The 18,759-nt window shown below is 38.1% G+C and overlaps 1 protein-coding gene and 1 pseudogene across 1 annotated transcript in view; one reads left to right on the forward strand and one right to left on the reverse strand.

Annotated features, from left to right (window-relative positions):
* Window positions 1-18,759, forward strand: part of ADAM32 (ADAM metallopeptidase domain 32) — a 160,507-nt gene that overhangs the window by 74,936 nt on the left and 66,812 nt on the right. Inside the window, exon 13 of the mRNA XM_043454325.1 lies at window positions 5,557-5,734. Coding sequence (XP_043310260.1) covers window positions 5,557-5,734 — 178 coding nt within the window. The remainder of the gene's footprint in view (window positions 1-5,556; window positions 5,735-18,759) is intronic.
* On the reverse strand, window positions 1,682-2,363 carry LOC122432529 (annotated as a pseudogene).

An 18,759-nucleotide genomic window follows, 5' to 3' on the forward strand; every position in this document is an offset into this window, starting at 1 on the left:
CAAAGCTATTCTTATTACATATGATGTAAAATAAGTAACATTTTTAACCATCAAAACCAGTGTTGTCACACATAACATCTGGCAACTTTCCACCACATGACACATCAAAAGAGATGACAGCCAAGTATACTTCCTTTCAGCTGGAAGCAGACTCTCCAGTGTCAACAGGTACAGTGGAACTGGCTGGGAAACAGACCTGTGGTCACCACAGTGCTCATTTGGCATCTAGTTTCCATACAGAGATAGATCTATTTAAGTCTGCCTCAGAGGTGGAGCGGACTGATAAGTGAAACAAAAAACTGTGTCTGTAACTGGTTACGTAAAATATAAACAGAATTTGTGGTACCAGGAGTGTATTTTGTGGAAACATGGCCACATGGAATATAGGGGCAGAGACCTTATTGTGCCTTTGTAAATGTACATTTTTTAAAACATGCAGGACAGAAAACTGGAATAACTGAAGTTTTAAAATTTATATAGATAAAGAAATAAGAAATAACAGAAATGCAGGACCCTCAGTTTTTCAGAGCTTTGCATATAAGTTGGGGCTCAAAATTAAATGGTTCACTAAAGTCAGAAATAAAAGCAAGGCTGGTGTCCTAGTCAGGTGGAGAGGTATCTTGAGCAGGTCATTCATGTTTCTAGGCCGAAATGCCCATCTATAACCTGAGTTTCCCCCACCATGCAGCACAGAGCTTGGGGACAGTGCCCAGTCCTACCCAGGACAGAAGATGGGCCCATCAACAGCCTTCAGAAGGACATAAAACACATCCTCGGTGCAGCCCAATCCCCTGAAACAGGACCACGGCAACTATGGCTCTCATTTCACTTTCCTCACCATTTTCTTAATATTACTTTCTCAACAAGTAGAAAAATAAGCTGTAAGTAAGCTGAAGTGGCAATAAAGAATGCTCAAAGCAAACACTAAAAACATGATGCCTCTGAATAAAATAAATCTACCTCCACACACTTTTTTGGAGTTGTTGTGCCTTCTTCAAGTTTTAAATGATAAAGCCCTAAAATGTTGACACTCAAGTCTATTCCTAATTTGGGATGCTTTCTAAGTATCACAACCAGAAACAAATAAATAAGAATAAAATGAAAAGCATCATTTTCAAGAAGGGAACTGCCATCCTGCCCATCATCCTGAGCAGTCTGCTTTGCTGGAGCCCCAGAGGCTGTGTGATATCACACCACTGCCTAAGGAAGGTTCTAGCCTATAACTCCTGAAGTAACACGCAACCAGTTGTGGTCTGAGGTTTCAAAGTCTGACATTAAACCAAAAAAGCTGCAGTCTTGCCACAGTCATTCACTCACTCCTACATCACCATGTTACCAGCAAAACACTAAAATAAATTATCCCTTAAGAACTAAGGCCTCACTCTAAAAAGAAAATGGCCTTTCAAAACAGGTGTGTCCAAATAAAGTATTGCGAGAGTTTTATAAGGAAACTCCTCGAATGAGCCAGTGGCCCCATATAGTCCAAATCTTTCTCTGCAGTACTTCTTTTTTTTTTTTTTTCTCTGCGGTACTTCTATGTACTTATAAGTATTCTGTCACTACTTTCAAAAGAACTATTAAAGCTATTCTTAAAAACATTTATAACAAACAGAAATGCCCTGCATATTATATTATTGCACACAGGGTATCAGAAGCTATGCACGTCTAGTTTCCAAGGACTCTAGAAGACCCAGAACAGAGACCCTAAGGCCATGCCTGTGGCTGCTCCAGCCAGCATGCCCAGCACCAGGTCACTGTCATTGTTTCGATACCACTCACGGATGATGACTTGGTTGGCAGGCTGCTGTCTATAAAGTCCTGCACGTGGGTACTGATAGGGTACAGCATAAGCCTGTCCATCTGCAGCATAGACAACTTGAATTCCTGGTGGGTATGCACCACTGTATGGACCATAGCCATATGCCTGCTCAGGGTTTGGTGCAGCATAGTCTGTGTAAGGAGGTGGGGAGGAAGCCACAGCTGTCTCATCATACATGACTTCTGAGCCAACATAAGCTGTTTGTCCTGGAATCCTGGAGTGTAAACTTCCAGGCCAAACAATCATCTGTGCTTTCTGCACAAAGACTGATGGTTTTCCCATCTCGGCAAACAATCTGCAACATACAGTCTTTTGGCTTCCCATCTGGTGGCTGAATATCCCGACATTCATGTCCCATGCGGATGTTGATGCAGTCCACTGGCATGTGGACCTTATCTTCTACACTCTGCCGAGTTTGGTCATCATAATAGATCAGGTGACCATCTGACCACAGGTCAAACCAGTTCTTCCAGTGCGTCAAAATGGTGCTCTGTCACAGCAACCATCCACTTCACAAATGCCATTTTCTCACCTGCAAAGCCTCTGGCCACCACTGCGCACAGCAACAGGTCCGTAGCGAAAGGAACTGCCAGGTTACTTGGCATCTGACGTCCTCCATGTGTTTTTTTAAAATGCCCTTGAGTTCACAGAGCCTGAATGACTCTACATCAGATACACAGGTTATAAGTGGACAGCTGTAGCTGATGTCAGTAATCTCATCAATGATTTATTAGTCACTTACTATGAGCCAGAGAGTTTAATTAGGCACTTTACTTATTAACATTTAATCCTCATAACAAGCCTGTGAAGTGGATGGATATTGCCCCTATTTAGAGATAAGAAAACTGAGAATTAAAGAGTTTAATCATTTTGCTTAAAATCTCATTAAGTCACAAGTTTGGTACTAGGCAGTAAGTTTATCTAGCTCAAATCTTTGTTATTTTCTCTACTTCATGTTGATCTCATATAGAAGACAGTTAATATATTGGAATTAATTTAAACCACGTAGCAAAAGAACATTAAAATGTATTTGTACAAACTTCATTCTTCAGTGATCTTCCTAATATATTATTTGGATGACTTAATTTATATCTGCTTTTAAAAAGTAGGTAACTTTTAACATAGTCTGTACAACAGATGAGTTCAGAAGTGAAGGGAGTAAGGACTCCCAGCAGCACATTCCTCTGTGGTCACCAGTGCTATATGCTCTAGTGGTTCCCCCTGAGAGGGCTATGAGTATCCTTCTGTTGCCATGGGCTAACTACTGTGGGTTGTCCTGTAGACTTGGCTGGGTTGGCTCCTCTTCAACTGATGGCTAATCTCTGCCTTATTCAGATGCCACCAGCCACTGGTGGGTGGAGCTGTGTCACAAGGAGGCTGGCTGTGGAGCCCCATTGCTCAGTGGCTGCTGGAACTGGGATTGAGATGGGTGGCTGAGGGGCCAGGGGTCCTGCATGGACCTCGTATCTGTCTGCTGGTGGGACCAGTTCCTGAAATGGCTTACTGCACAGTTCAGTGTGTCCCAAAGCTGTTGACAGCCTGCTAGTGAGCAGGGCTGAATCCCAGGTTGGCCGAATAAAGGGCCCACGGTGTCTCAAAAATACTGTTAATCTGCTCATGTGTAGGTCTGGAGCTCAGAGAGTCCTGGGGCTGTTGCTTGCCTGCTAGTGGGTCAGCTGGGTCCTGACATGGCAGGCCATGGGGCTCTGGTGGTACTGAGGTTGGTGTTTGCCCACTGGTTGGTGGGGTCAGAGTTCAAGAGATACTAAGGTTAGTGGTATGTTCTTGTTGGGGAGGCTGGTGGTGAGGGCGGAGCTGACTGGTGGGGGAGGCTGCTCTTGAGAAGGCTAGAGCCGAACTCACTGGTGGGTCACCCGTCCAGGAGTATGAGTCTTGACTTTATCATGTCTCCACCCCTCCCACTCATCTACTTATGGTTCCTTCTTCATATCTTTAGTTGTAAAAGATCTTTTCTGCTACTCTTCGAATCTTTATCATCAGTAGTTGCTCTGTAAATTGTAGATTTGATGTGTGCATGGGAGGAGGTTAGCTTAGAGTCTTCCTACTCTTTGGAAGTCATTTGGTCATTTGGAAGCCATCTTGTCATTCTCCAAAATTACTCGGTTCTTTTCTTTCTTTCTTTCTTTAAGTATTTATTTATTTATTTATTTTTGGCTGCCCTGGGTCTTTGTTGCTGTGTGTGGGCTTTCTTTAGTTGTGGAGAGTGGAGACTACTCTCTAGTTTTGGCGTGCGGGCTTCACATTGTGGTGGCTTCTTTTGTTGTGGAGCATGGGCTCTTGGGCATTTGGTCTTCAGTAGTTGCTGCATGTAGCCTCGGCAGTTGCATCTCAAGGGCTCCCAAGGGCAGACTCAGAAGCTGTGGTGCAGGGCTTAGTTGCCCCAAGGCATGTGGGATCTTCCTGGACCAGTGATTGGACCCATGTCTGCTGCACTGGCAGGCAGATTCTTAACCACTGGACCACCAGGGAAACCCTACTGTATTCTTTATATATATATAAGTATATATATATATATATATATATATATATATATATATATATATAGTGGAAATACTCAACAGGAGTTCTCTTAACCAGTTTTAAAGCTATTACTTAGATATGGGTACTATGTTGAACAGCAGATCACTAAAATTTATCCATCTTGTATAACTGAAACTTTATACCCATTTTACAGCTCCCCATTTCCTGCTCCTCCTAGCCTCTTGGCAACTCTGCATCTGTGGGTGTGAATCTTCTAAATATCTCATATAAATGAAATCATGAAGTATTTTCTACTCTGTGACTAGCTTATTTCACTTAGCATAATGTCCTTGAGATTTTGTACTGTTGTTGCATATGGCAGAACTTGCTTCCTTTTTTAAAGATTGAATAATATTCCATTGCAAGTTATATTCCATTGCAAGTATGTACCACATTTTGCTTATCCATTCATTTTTCAATGACATTTAGGTTGCTGCCATATGTTTACTATTGTGAATATTGCTGCAATAAACATAGGAGTACGGATATCACTTAGATATTCTAATTTCAATAGTTTTGGATATATACTTAGAAGTAGGATTGCTAGATCATATGGTATTCTATTTTTAATTTTTTGAGGAACCTCTTTACTGTCTTCAGCAGAGACTGGATTTACATTTCCATGAACAATGTACCAAGTTTCCAGTTTCTCCATGTCCTTGCCAACAATGTTCATCTATTTTTTAAAGAATCAAGAGGGAGGGTACATACATATAATTATATCTGATTCGTGTTGTTGTATGGCAGAAACCAATACAACGTTGTAAAGAAATTTTCCTCCAGTTAAAGAAATAAATTAAAAAAAGAATCATAACTATCTTAACAGGTATGAGGTGATAGCTCATTGTTTTTTCTTTTGATTTGTACTTCCTTGATGATTAGTGATGTTGATGACCTTTTCATATACCCATTGTTCATTTATATGTGTCTTCTTTGCAGAAATGTGTATCCAAACCCTTTGCCCATTTTCTAATTGGGTTGTTTAGTTTTTCCTGTTGAACTTGGTTTTGTTTTAAGAGAATATGTGTTCAGTGAATGAAATCACATGTCCTCCTGAGGAATGACTGGCCTCTGAGCATTTGTTATGAACATTTATCATTACCTCTTGAATTTAACATTTTGAAATTGATTTGTATAATATAGAATTGTGTTTTCAGAAGAATAATGCCAATGACATTATATGGATCCATGTTTAGGCAATCCAGTGGTATGAAGACTTTTAGCGATTGCAGTTTGAGGGACTTTGAAAACTTCATTTCAAACGTGGGGGCCCAGTGTCTTCAGAATAAGCCACAAATGCAGAGACATCCAGCATCAATCTGTGGCAATGGCAGAGTGGAGGAAAATGAAGTCTGTGACTGTGGTACTGAGGAAGTAAGTCTAATAATTGGAAAATTGATAAATTTATTGTTTCTGTTCATCCCTTTGTAATAAATGCTGTATATCTCAAACATGAGTGGGTGCCATGCAAAATATTGGCAATAATGAAATAAAGTTAAAATGCATACAAGAGTATGCTATCTAGATTTAATAGGTTGAAGAGTTTTGGACAAATGCTAAGACTATTCCCCTAAAATTATTGCTGATAGGACAAAAAGGAAGTCTAGAATGAGCTTTTGGTTCCAGACTAAACATGTGCAGTATTTTCAAATCTGTGCTTAACCTCTGGACATTTGATAAATGTCTTATTGAAGATTAATGTGGGAGCAGACCATAAAGTATCCTTTAGGATATTGCCTCACAATGGAATCACAATGGAGGGAAAACTGTTAATGTTACAATCTGAACAGTGGGTGATTCTGATTCCCCCATATCACCTTCTTCCCTGTTCCCACTGACAACCACAAGTTTGGCCTTTATATCTGAGGGTCTATTTCTGTTTTGTCATATTCATGCATTTTTAAATTTATATTCCACATATAAGTGATAATGTAGAGTGTCTTTGTTTGACTTACTTCACTAAACATAATACTATCTGGTTCCATTCATGTAGTTTAAATGGCAAAATTTCATTCTTTTTTTATGCCTGAATAATGTGTGTGTTATATACATATGTGTATATGCACATACATATGTATATATATATGCACACACACACCACATCTTCTTTATCCATTCACCTGTTGACAGACACTTATGTTGCTTCTGCATCTTGGCAATTATAAAGAATGCTTCTATGAACATTGGGGTGCATGTGTAATTTTAAATTAGTGTTGTTTTCTTTGGATATATATTCAGGAATGGAATTGCTGGATCATATGGTAGTTTAACTTTGCTTTTCTGAGGAATGTCCATACTGTTTTCCGTAGTGGAAAACATAGTGTACAGTGGTTCGTTTCTCCACATGCTCACCAACATTTTTTATTTGTGGTCTTTTTGATGGTAGTAATTCTGACACATGTGAGATGACCTCTCAATCATGGTTTTGATTTGCATTTCCCTAATGTTTAGTGATGTTGCCACCTTTTCATGTACCTATCGGCATGTCTTTAGAAAAATGTGTATTCAAGTCTCTCCCTATTTTTAAATCAGGTTGGTTTTTTTGATACTAGGGCTTCCCTGATAGCTCAGTTGGTAAAGAATCTCCTGCAATGCAGGAGACCCCAGGTCAATTCCTGGGTTGGGAAGATCCGCTGCAGAAGGGATAGGCTACCCACTCTAGTATTCTTGGGTTTCCCTGGTGGTTCAGCTGGTAGAGAATCTGCCTGCAATGTGGGAGACCTAGGTTCTATCCCTGGGTTGGGAAGACCCCCTGGAGAAGGGAAAGGCTGCCCACTCCAGTATTCTGGCCTGGAGAATTCCATGGACTGTACATTCCATGGGGTCACAAAAAGTCGGACACAACTTTCACTTTCATGATACTGAGATTGGTTTTTTGATACTGAGTTGTATGAGCAGTTTACCTATTTTCAATATTAACCCCTTATCAACCAATTGCAAACATTTTCTCACATTCAGTAGGCTATTTTTTTCTTTAACCAATAGTTTCCTGTGCTTTTAAGTTTAATTAGAGTTCATTTGTTTATTTTTGTTTTCTTTGCCTTAAGAGAGATCCAAAAAATGTTGTTGCAGTTAATGTCAGAGTATTCTGCCTAAGTTTTCTTCTTGGAGTTTTATGGTTTCTGGTCTTACATTTATGTATTTAGTCTATTTTGAGTTTATTTTAATGTATGGTGTGAAAAAATGTTTCGGTTTTATTCCTTAAATGTAGCTGTCCAGATTCCCAGCACTGCTTATTAAAGAGATTATCTTTTCTCTATTATATATTCTTGCCTCCTTTGTTGAAAATTAGTTGACCATAAGTGCATGGGTTTATTTCTAGGCTGTCTGTTCTGTTCCATGGATTTGTGTATCTGCTTTTGTGCCAGTATCATGCTGTTTGATGTTGTCTCTTTGTACTGTAGTTTGAAATCAAGGAGTATGATACTTCCAGCTCTGTTATTCTTTCTTCAGATTGCTTTGGCTGTTTGGAGTCTTATGTTTCCATACAAATTTTAGAATTATTTGTTTTAGTTCTGTGAAAAAATGCCATTAATATTTTGATAGAATTGCATTGAATCTGTAGCTTGCTTTGGGTACTATGGCATTTTTAGCAATATTAATTCTGCCAGTCCATGAGCACTGTATAACTTTCCATTTGCTTTTATCATCTTCAGTTTCTTTCATCTGTGTCTTACAGTTTTCCAAGTATGGGTGTTTTACCTCCTTAGATTTGTTCGTAGATATTTTATTCTTTTGATGTGATTCTAAATGGGATTGTCTTTACATTTCTTTTTTGTTTGTTCATTATTAATATACAGAAATGCAACAGATTCCTATTGCTTTAGTATCCTGCATTTAACAAAATGGCAATAAGTACATATCTATCAATAATTACTGTAAATGTAATTGTACTAAATGCTGCAATCAAAAGAAACAGAATGACTGAATGGATAAAAAAAAATAAGACCTATATATGTACATATACTGCCTCCAAGAGACTCACTTCAGATCTGCCCATGGTCAGTTGCAAAGACACACACAGGTTGAAAGTGAGGGAATCAGAAAAGGTATTCGATGCAAATGGAAATCAAAAGAAAGCTGAGGTGGCAATACTTAATTTTATAAGATAAAACAGACTTCAAAACAAAGACTGTTAGACAAAGGACATTATATAATGATTAAGGGATCAATCCAAGAAGATGTAATGTTTGTAAATGTATATGCATCCAACATAGGACAAGTGGCTCAGTGGTAAAAAAATCTGCCTGCCAATGAAAGAGATGCAGGTCACAAAAAAATCGGCCATGACTTGGCTACTAAACAACAACAACTAACATCAGTTCAGTTCAGTTCAGTCGCTCAGTCGTGTCCAGCTCTTTGCGACCCCATGAATCGCAGCACACCAGGCCTCCCTGTCCATCACCAACTCCCGGAGCTTATTCAAACTCATGTCCATTGAGTCAGTGATGCCATCCAGCCATCTCATCCTCTGTAGTCCCCTTCTCCTCCTGCTCCCAATCCCTCCCAGCATCAGGGTCTTTTCCAATGAGTCAACTCTTTGCATGAGGTGGCCAAAATATTGGAGTTTCAGCTTCAGCATTAGTCCTTCCAATGAACATTGAGGACTGATCTCCTTTAGGATGGACTGGTTCGATCTCCTTGCATAGGTGCACCTAATTACATAAAGCAAATATCAGATGTAAGAGGAGACATTGACAGTAAACACAATATTAGTAAGGGACTTTAACACCTCACTTACATCTTCAGATCATTTGATGTAAAATCATTAGAAAGACTGGTCTTAAGTGACACATCAGACCAGATGGAGTTTATAGATAAATGCAGAGTATTCCACATCAAAGCAACATAATACACTGTTTCAGCTGCCTTGTGACTTTCTCCAGGGTAGGTCACAAAACAAATCTCAGTAAATTTAAGAAAATTGAAATAATATCCAGCATCTTTTCTGACTAGAATGCTATGAGACTAGATATAAACTACAAGAAAAAAAGTACAAAAAATAGAAACATGTCGAGGCTAAATAATATACTGCTAGACAACTAATGGATCATGGAAGAAATCAAATAGAAAATTTAAAATACCCGTAGACTAATGAAAACAAAACACCATAATCCAAAATCCATGCAAAAGAAAGCATTTCTGAGGGAATTTTTTTAATGATACAAACTTAGCTTATGAAATAAGAAAAATACCAAGCAACCTGAGTTTACACCTAAAGGAACTAAAAAACAAAAGAAATAAAACCCAAAAGTTAGTAGAAGCAGAGAAATAATAAAGATCAGAGTATAAGTAATTGAAATAGAGGCTAAAAAATTCAAAAGATTAATGAAACTAAGAGGTGATTCTTTGAGAAGGATGAAGGAAACTGATAAACCTTTAGCTAGACTCATCAAGCAAAAGAGAGAGCCCAAATCAATAAACTCAGAAATGTAAAAGGAGAAGCTACAGCCAACACCACATAAATTCAAAGGATCATAAGAGATTATTTCAAATAATAATATGCCAGTAAAATGGGAAAAATGGAAGAAATGTACAAATTCTTAGAAATGTGTACTCTCCTAATACTAAACCAGGGAGAAATAGAAAAGATGAACAGGCCAATTGCCAGTAATGACTTTGAATCAGTAATAATAGTAATAAAATTACCAACAAAAAATCCAGGACCAATGGCTTCCTTCACAGGTAAATTCCCCAAACATTTAGAGAACAGTTAACACCTGTTCCTAGGATAATAAACAACCATATGTATGTGTCTTTCCCTTAATACTTTTCTGTGTATTTGTCTGTCCTTATGCTAATTATACAGTCTTAACTAATGTACTTTTACAGTAAGTCTTAAAAACATTTTGTGTAAATCAATAAACTTTGGTCCTCTTTTTCAAGATACTTTTTCTATTCTAGGACCAGTTTGTTTTCATGTAATTTGAAGAATTGGCATAGAGTTGTAGGGACTTTGATTTGAACTGTGTTGTATTCATATATCAATTTGAGGGGAATTACCTTCTTACCAATATTAGTTAGGCCAATCTGTGCACACTGTGTATCTCTTAACTTATTCAGATCTTCTTTCTTTATTTCTTCTATAGATTGCTTATTTTGATAGTTTAAAAATTTTATTTAGCAATTACATCACTAGCATAAAAATTGCAGTGGACTTTTCTGAATTATAGTTTTTATTAAAAGTGCTGAGAGTAGCTTTCTTTGATCTTATTTTTGGGGAGAAAGTTTTCTGACTTAGCATTAAATATGATATTAGATAAAAGCTTTTCTTTAAATAGATGTGCTTTACCATATTCAGGAAATTTTCTGAGCATTTTTTTTAATTGAATAAATTTGAAGTAAAATATTGTAAGTTTAAGTTGTACAGTGTTTTACTGTAATATATTTATATATGTTTATGTATGAATAAACTCTGGGAGTTGGTGATGGACAGGGAGGCCTGGCATGCTGCGATTCATGGTGTCTCAAAGAGTCGGACACGACTGAGCGACTGAACTGAACTGAACTGATATATTGTTATCTGATTGCTGATGTGGTGATGTTTACTACATTACATAATTATAGGGATTCCCAATTGGGGTCAGTTGCAAAGAATTCGCCTGCCAATGCAAGAGACAAAAGAGATGGAAGTTCAATCCCTGAGTCAGGAAGATCCCTTGGAGAAGAAATGGCAGCCCACTCCAGTATCCTTGCCTGGAGAATCCCATGGACAGAGGAGCCTTGCAGGCTACAGTTCATGGGGTCTCAAAGAGTTGGATGTGACTGAGCATGTACACACACACACACACACAATTATAGTACATTTGTTGTTGTTCAGTTGCTCAGTCATGTCCGACTATTTCTGACCCCATGGACTGCAGCACGCCAGGCTTCCCTGTCCTTCACCATCTCCTAGAGATTGCTTGAACTCATGTCCATCGAGTCAATGATGCCATCCAACCATCTCATCCTCTGTCATCCCCTTCTCCTCCTGCCTTCAGTCTTTCCCAGCATCAGGGTCTTTTCTAATGAGTCAGCTCTTTGAATCAGGTGGCCAAAGTACAGGAGCTTCAGCTTCAGCATCGGTCCTTCCAATGAATATTCAGGACAGTTTCCTTTAGGATTGACTGGTTTGATCTCTTTGCAGTCCAAGGGACTCTCAAGAGTCTTCTCCAACACCACAGTTCAAAAGCATAAGTTCTTTGGTGTTCAGCTTTCTTTATGGTCCATTTCTCACATCCATACTTGACTACTGGAAAAGCCATAGCTTTGACTATGTGGACCTTTATCAGCAAAGTAATGTCTTTGCTTTTCAACATGCTCTCTAGGTTGGTCATAGCTTTTCTTCCAAAGAGCAAGCGTTTTTTAATTTCATGGCTGCAGTCACCATCTGCAGTGATTTTGGAGCCCAAGATAATAAAGTCTGTCACTGTTTCTATTGTTTCCCCATCTATTTTCCATGAAGTAATGGGACCATATGCCATGATCTTAGTTTTTTGAATGTTGAGTTTTAAGCCAGCTTTTTCACTCTCCTCTTTCACCTTCATCAAGTGGCTCTTTTAGTTTCTCTTAGCTTTCTGCTGTAAGTGTGGTGTCATCTGCATATCTGAGGTTATTGATATTTCTCCTGGCAATCTTGATTCCAGCTTGTGCTTCATCCAGCCTGGCATTTTGCACGATGTACTCTGCATATAAGTTAAATAAGCAAGGTGACAATATACAACCTTGACATACTCTTTTCCCAATTTGGAACCAGTCTGTTGTTCCATGTCCAGTTCTAACTGTTGCTTCTTGATTTGCGTACAGGTTTCTCAGGAGGCAGGTTAGGTGGTCTGGTATTCCCATCTCTTGAAGAATTTTCCAGTTTGTTGTGATCCACACAGTCAAAGTGTAGTCAGTGTAGCTGAAGCATCTTTAGTGCTGTCAATGAAGCAGAGGTAGATGTTTTTCTGGAACTCTCTTGCTTTTTCTGTGATCCAACGGATATTGGCAATTTGATGTCTGATTCCTCTGCCTTTTCTAAATCCAGCTTGAACACCTGAAAGTTCTCGGTGCATGTACTTTTGAAGCCTATCCTGGAGAATCTTGAGCATTACTTTGCTAGCGTGTGAGATGAGTGCAGTTGTGTGGTAGTCTGAACATTCTTTGGCATTGCCTTTCTTGTGTGCTTAGTCACTCAGTGGTGTCTAGCTCTGCGACCCCAGGGCTGTAGCCCGCCAGGCTCCTCTGTGCATGGGATTTTCCAGGCAAGAATACTGGAGTGGGTTGCCATTCCCTTCTTCATGCCTTTCTTTGGGACTGGAAATAAAACTGACCTTTCCAGTCCTGTGGCCATGGCTGTTTTCCAAATTTGCTGGCCTATTGAGTGCAGCACTTTCACACTATCATCTTTTAGGATTTGAAAAAGCTCAGCTGGAATTCCATTACCTCCACTAGCTTTGTTCGTAATGATGCTTCCTAAGGCCCATTTGATTTCACACTCCAGGATGTCTGGCTCTACGTGAGTGATCACACCATCGTGGTTATCTGGCTCACTAAGATATTTTTTTGTACAGTTCTTCTGTGTATTGTTGACACCTCTTCTTAATATCTTCTGCTTCTGTTAGGTTGATACCATTTCTGTCTCTTATTGTGCCCACCTTTGCTTGAAACGTTCCCTTGGTATCTAATTTTCTTGAAGAGATTGCTAGTCTTTCCCATTATATTTTTTCTCTGTTTCTTTGCATTGATCACTTAGGAAAGCTTTCTTATCTCTCCTTGCTATTCTCTGGAACTTTGCATCCAGATGGATATACCTTTCCCCTTCTCCTTTGCATTTCACTATAATAAAGTAGTATTGCCTATATTCATTATATTCTACAGTAGATTTCTATGGCTTATTTATTATTTGTTACAAGTTTGTACCCTTAAATACGATCACTCTTATTCCTTTGTCTCCACAACCTCTGGTAATAAGTATTTTACTCTGTTTTTCACAGGTTTAAATTTTTTAGATTCCACATATATGTGATATCACACAATTCTTTTTTCTGTTTGACTTATCTCATTAGCATAATGTGCTCAAGTTTCATACATGTTGAAAATCGGAGGATTGCTTCCATTTTCTTGGCTGAAAAAGTTTCCATTGTGTATGTGTAGCACATCTTTTTTATCTATTAATCCATTGATGGGTGTTTTGGGTGTTTCTATATCTTTGGTATTAAATAATACTGTGATAAATACAGAGTGCATATATCTCTTTGAAATTAAGTTTTCATTTTCTTTGGGTATATACTCAGAACTGGAATTGCTGGACCATATGGTAGGTCTATTTTTAATTTTTTGAGCAACCTCCATATTATTTTGCATAGTGGACTAATTGGTTGGACCAATTTACATTCCCACCAACAGTATATAAAGCTTCCCTCTTCACCACATCCTTTCCACTATCTGTTGTCTCTTGAATTCTTGATGATAGCCATTCTAACAGGTGGGAAGTGATGTCTCATTGTGGTTTTGATTTGTATTTCTTGATGATTGGTGATGTTGAGTGTCTTTTCATGTGCCTATTGGCCATCTGTATGTCTTTTCAGAAAAACATCTAGTTCTGTTCATTTTAAAATTGGAGTGTATTTTTTTTGTTATCAGATTGAATAAGTTCTTTATATATGTTTAATATTAACCCCTTATCTGATACATGCTTTGCAGAATTTTTCTCCCATCATGTAGGGTTTTTTTTTTTTTCCCCATTTTGGTAAGTGTTTCTTTTGAGGTGCAGAAGTTTTTGAGTTTGATGTCCCATTTGTTGATTTTTTTCTTTTGTAGTTTGTCCATGCTGTGGTTTGACTTCATGCTCCAAAATTTATACCCAAGATCAGTATCTGAGGTTCTAACCTACATTTTCTTCTAGGGGTTTCATGGTATCAGATCTTATATTTAAATCTTTGATCCATTTTGAGTTAATTTCTCTGGGTATTGTGGGATAGGTGTCAATGTCATTGTTTTGCATGTGTTTCTCCAGTTTTCCTGGTTGTTGAAAAGAGTGTACTTTCCTCATTGGATATTCTTGACTTCCTTGTTGAATATTAGTATACCATATGTGCCAGAGTTTAGTTTTAAGTTCTCTGTTCCCTTTGGCTGATTGACATGTCTGTTTTTGTCCCAGCATCATGTTGGTGTTTGTTTTATTATATAAGTTTCATATGTACATCATTCTGATTAAACATCTATGTACATTACAAAGTGACCAGCACCACAAATCTGCTTACCATCTAATGCCAAAGGGTTGACTCCCTTCACCCTTTTCTCTTACTTCCTAAACCACTTCCTTCTGGTAACCACTAATCTGATCTCTATATCTATGAGGTTTTTGGTTTTATTTAGTTGGCTTTTTTGAATGCTTTGTTGTTTTTTAGATTTTACGTATGAATGAAATTATATGGTGTCTTTCTCCATTTGAGTTATTTCTCTTAGTGTAATACTTTCAAGGTTCATCCATGTTGTTGCAAACAGCAAGGTTTCATTCCTTTTATGGATGAGTAAGTATTCCATTGACTTCCCCTGTGGCTCAGTGGTAAAGAATCCGCCTGCAATGCAGGAGACCCTGGTTGATCCCTGGGTTGGGAAGATCCCCTGGAGAAGGAAATGGCAACTCACTTCAGTATTCTTGCTGGGAAAATCCCAGCAAGGAGGAGGAGGTGTCTGACAGGCTACAGTCCGCAGAATTGCAAAGAGTCGAACATTACAGAGGGATTGAGCATGAAGTGTTCCATTGTGTATGTATACTGGGTCTTCTTTATCCATTCTTCCTTCAGTGGACACTTCGGTTGCTTCCATACTGGTGCATGTTTAGTCGCTCAGTCTTGTCCGACTTTTTGTGACCCCAAGGACCCCAAGCCTGCCAGGCTTCTTACGTGGGATTCTCCAGGCAAGAATATTGGAGTAAGTAGCCATTTCCTTCTCCAGGGGATCTTCCTGACCAGGAATTGAATCTGTGTCTCCTGCATTACGGGTGAATTCTTTACCATCTGAGCCACCAGGGAAGCCCCTTAGGTTGCTTCTACATCTTGGTTATAAATAATGCTGCAATAAACAGAGTGCATATATTTTTTTCTAGTTAGTGTGTTTGTATTATTTGGATAAATACCCAGAAGTGGAATAGTGGATTGTATGATAATTTGATTCTTAGTTTTTTGAGTAATCACCATAATGTTTTCCATAGTGGCTGCACCGATTTTTGGTCCTACCAATAGTGGACTAGGGTTCCCTTTTCTCCGTGTTCTCTCCAACATTTGTTATTTTTTATTTTTGATAATAGTTATTCTAAAAGGTGTGAGGTGATATCTTATTGTAGTCTGATTTGCATCTTCCTAATAATTATGTTGATTATCTTTTCATGTGCCTGTTGTCCACCTCTGTGTCTTCTTTGGAAATGTCTGTTCAGGTTCTGTGTCCATTTTTTAAGTCAGGTTGTTTGTTATTTTGTTATTGAGTTGTATATGTGTTTTATGTATTTTGGATATTAACTCCATATCAGATATATGATTTGCAAATATATTTTCATTCAGTAAGTTGCTTTCTCATTTTGAGCTGGTTTTCTTTGCTGTGAGGAAACATTTTAGTTTGATGTAGTCCTGTTTGTTTATTCTGCTTTTGTTTCTCTTGCCTTTCAATTCAGAGCGACAAAAACCTTACCCTTATGAGATCGACATCAGTGAGATTATTGCCTATGTTTTCTTCTAGAAATTTTATGGATTCATGTCTTATATTCAGATCAATCCATTTTGAGTTCATTTTTCTTTATGGTGTGAGGTAGTAGTCTAGTTTCTTTCTTTTGCATGTGGCTGTACAGTTTTCTTGACGCCATTTATTGAAGAGACTCTCCTTTCTCTGTAGTGTATTCTTTGTTGTAAATTTATTGTCTGTGCATGTGTGGGTTTATTTTTGTGCTCTCAATTGTGTTCCATTGATCTGTGAGTCTGTATTTGTGCCAGTACTGTTCTGTTTTGACTATGGTAACTTTGTAGGAAGCAAAACATACTGTTTTACTTACTGTAGCTTTATAGGAAACGGTTGTCCCTTGATATCTACAGGAGATTGGTTCTAGGACCCTTAAAGGATGCTAAAATCTATGCATGTTAAAATTCTTTTTATAAATGGCCCATAACCTACCAATATACGCCTACTATTTTAAATCATTTCTAGGTTACTTCTAATACCTAATACAATGTAAATGCTTTGTAAATATTTGTAAATAAAATGTAAATGCTATGTAAATAATTGCCAGAATGCAGCAAATTTAAGTTTTGCTTTTTGGAACTTTCTGGATTTTTTTCTGAATAATTTCAATCTAAGATTGGTTGAATCCATGGTGCATAACTCACAGATTTGGAGGACCAGCTGTAATTTGAAATCAAAGAGTGTGATACTTCCAGCTTTGTTTTTCTTTCTCAAGTTTCTTTTGGCTGTTGGGGATCTTTTGTGTTTTCACATACCTGTGGTTTTTATTACTATGGCTTTGTAGTTTAGTTTGAAATTCAGAAGCATGATACCTCCAGGTTTTTTTTTTTTTTTTCCTCAGAGTCATTTTGCCTATTTGGAGTCTTTTGAGCTTCCATGCAAATTTTGGGATTATTTTCTCTATTATTGTGAAGAATGCCTTTAGTATTTTTATGGGGATTATGTTGACTCTGTAGATGGTTTTGTGTCACATAGCCATCTGAATAATATTAACTTTTCCAATCCATGAACATAGGATATCTTTTCCATTTCTTCTTGTCTTCATGTCTTTTTTAAAATTTTCTTCAGCAAAGTTTTGTGATTTTCATTAGGCAGATCTTTCACTTTCTTGGTTAAAATTATTTCTAAGTATTTTTTTTTCTTTTTTTTTTTTTATTAGTTGGAGGCTAATTACTTCACAACATTTCAGTGGGTTTTGTCATACATTGATATGAATCAGCCATAGATTTACACGTATTCCCCATCCCGATCCCCCCTCCCACCTCCCTCTCCACCCGATTCCTCTGGGTCTTCCCAGTGCACCAGGCCCGAGCACTTGTCTCATGCATTCCACCTGGGCTGGTGATCTGTTTCACCATAGATAGTATACATGCTGTTCTTTTGAAATATCCCACCCTCACATTCTCCCACAGAGTTCAAAAGTCTGTTCTGTATTTCTGTGTCTCTTTTTCTGTTTTGCATATAGGGTTATCGTTACCATCTTTCTAAATTCCATATATATGTGTTAGTATGCTGTAATGTTCTTTATCTTTCTGGCTTACTTCACTCTGTATAATGGGCTCCAGTTTCCTCCATCTCATTAGAACTGATTCAAATGAATTCTTTTTAACAGCTGAGTAATATTCCATGGTGTATATGTACCACAGCTTCCTTATCCATTCATCTGCTGATGGGCATCTAGGTTGCTTACATGTCCTGGCTATTATAAACAGTGCTGCGATGAACATTGGGGTGCACGTGTCTCTTTCAGATCTGGTTTCCTCAGTGTGTATGCCCAGAAGTGGTATTGCTGGGTCATATGGCAGTTCTATTCCCAGTTTTTAAAGAAATCTCCACACTGTTTTCCATAGTGGCTGTACTAGTTTGCATCCCCACCAACAGTGTAAGAGGGTTCCCTTTTCTCCACACCCTCTCCAGCATTTATTGCTTGTAGACTTTTGGATAGCAGTCATCCTGACTGGCGTGTAATGGTACCTCATTGTGGTTTTGATTTGCATTTCTCTGATAATGAGTGATGTTGAGCATCTTTTCATGTGTTTGTTAGCCATCTGTATGTCTTCTTTGGAGAAATGTCTGTTTAGTTCTTTGGCCCATTTTTTGATTGGGTCATTTATTTTTCTGGAATTGAGCTGCAGGAGTTGCTTGTATATTTTTGAGATTAATCCTTTGTCTGTTTCTTCATTTGCTATTATTTTCTCCCAATCTGAGGGCTGTCTTTTCACCTTGCTTATAGTTTCCTTTGTTGTGCAAAAGCTTTTAAGTTTCATTAGGTCCCATTTGTTTATTTTTGCTTTTATTTCCAATATTCTGGGAGGTGGGTCATAGAATCTTGCTGTGATTTATGTCGGAGAGTGTTTTGCCTATGTTCTCCTCTAGGAGTTTTATAGTTTCTGGTCTTACATTTAGATCTTTAATCCATTTTGAGTTTATTTTTGTGTATGGTGTTAGAAAGTGTTCTAGTTTCATTCTTTTACAAGTGGTTGACCAGTTTTCCCAGCACCACTTGTTAAAGAGGTTGTCTTTTTTCCATTGTATATCCTTGCCTCCTTTGTCAAAGATAAGGTGTCCATAGGTTCGTGGGTTTATCTCTGGGCTTTCTATTCTGTTCCATTGATCTATATTTCTGTCTTTGTGCCAGTACCATACTGTCTTGATGACTGTGGCTTTGTAGTAGAGTCTGAAGTCAGGCAGGTTGATTC

The sequence above is a fragment of the Cervus canadensis genome, chromosome 31 (assembly GCF_019320065.1).
Source record: "Cervus canadensis isolate Bull #8, Minnesota chromosome 31, ASM1932006v1, whole genome shotgun sequence".
Taxonomy (NCBI): Eukaryota; Metazoa; Chordata; class Mammalia; order Artiodactyla; family Cervidae; genus Cervus; species Cervus canadensis.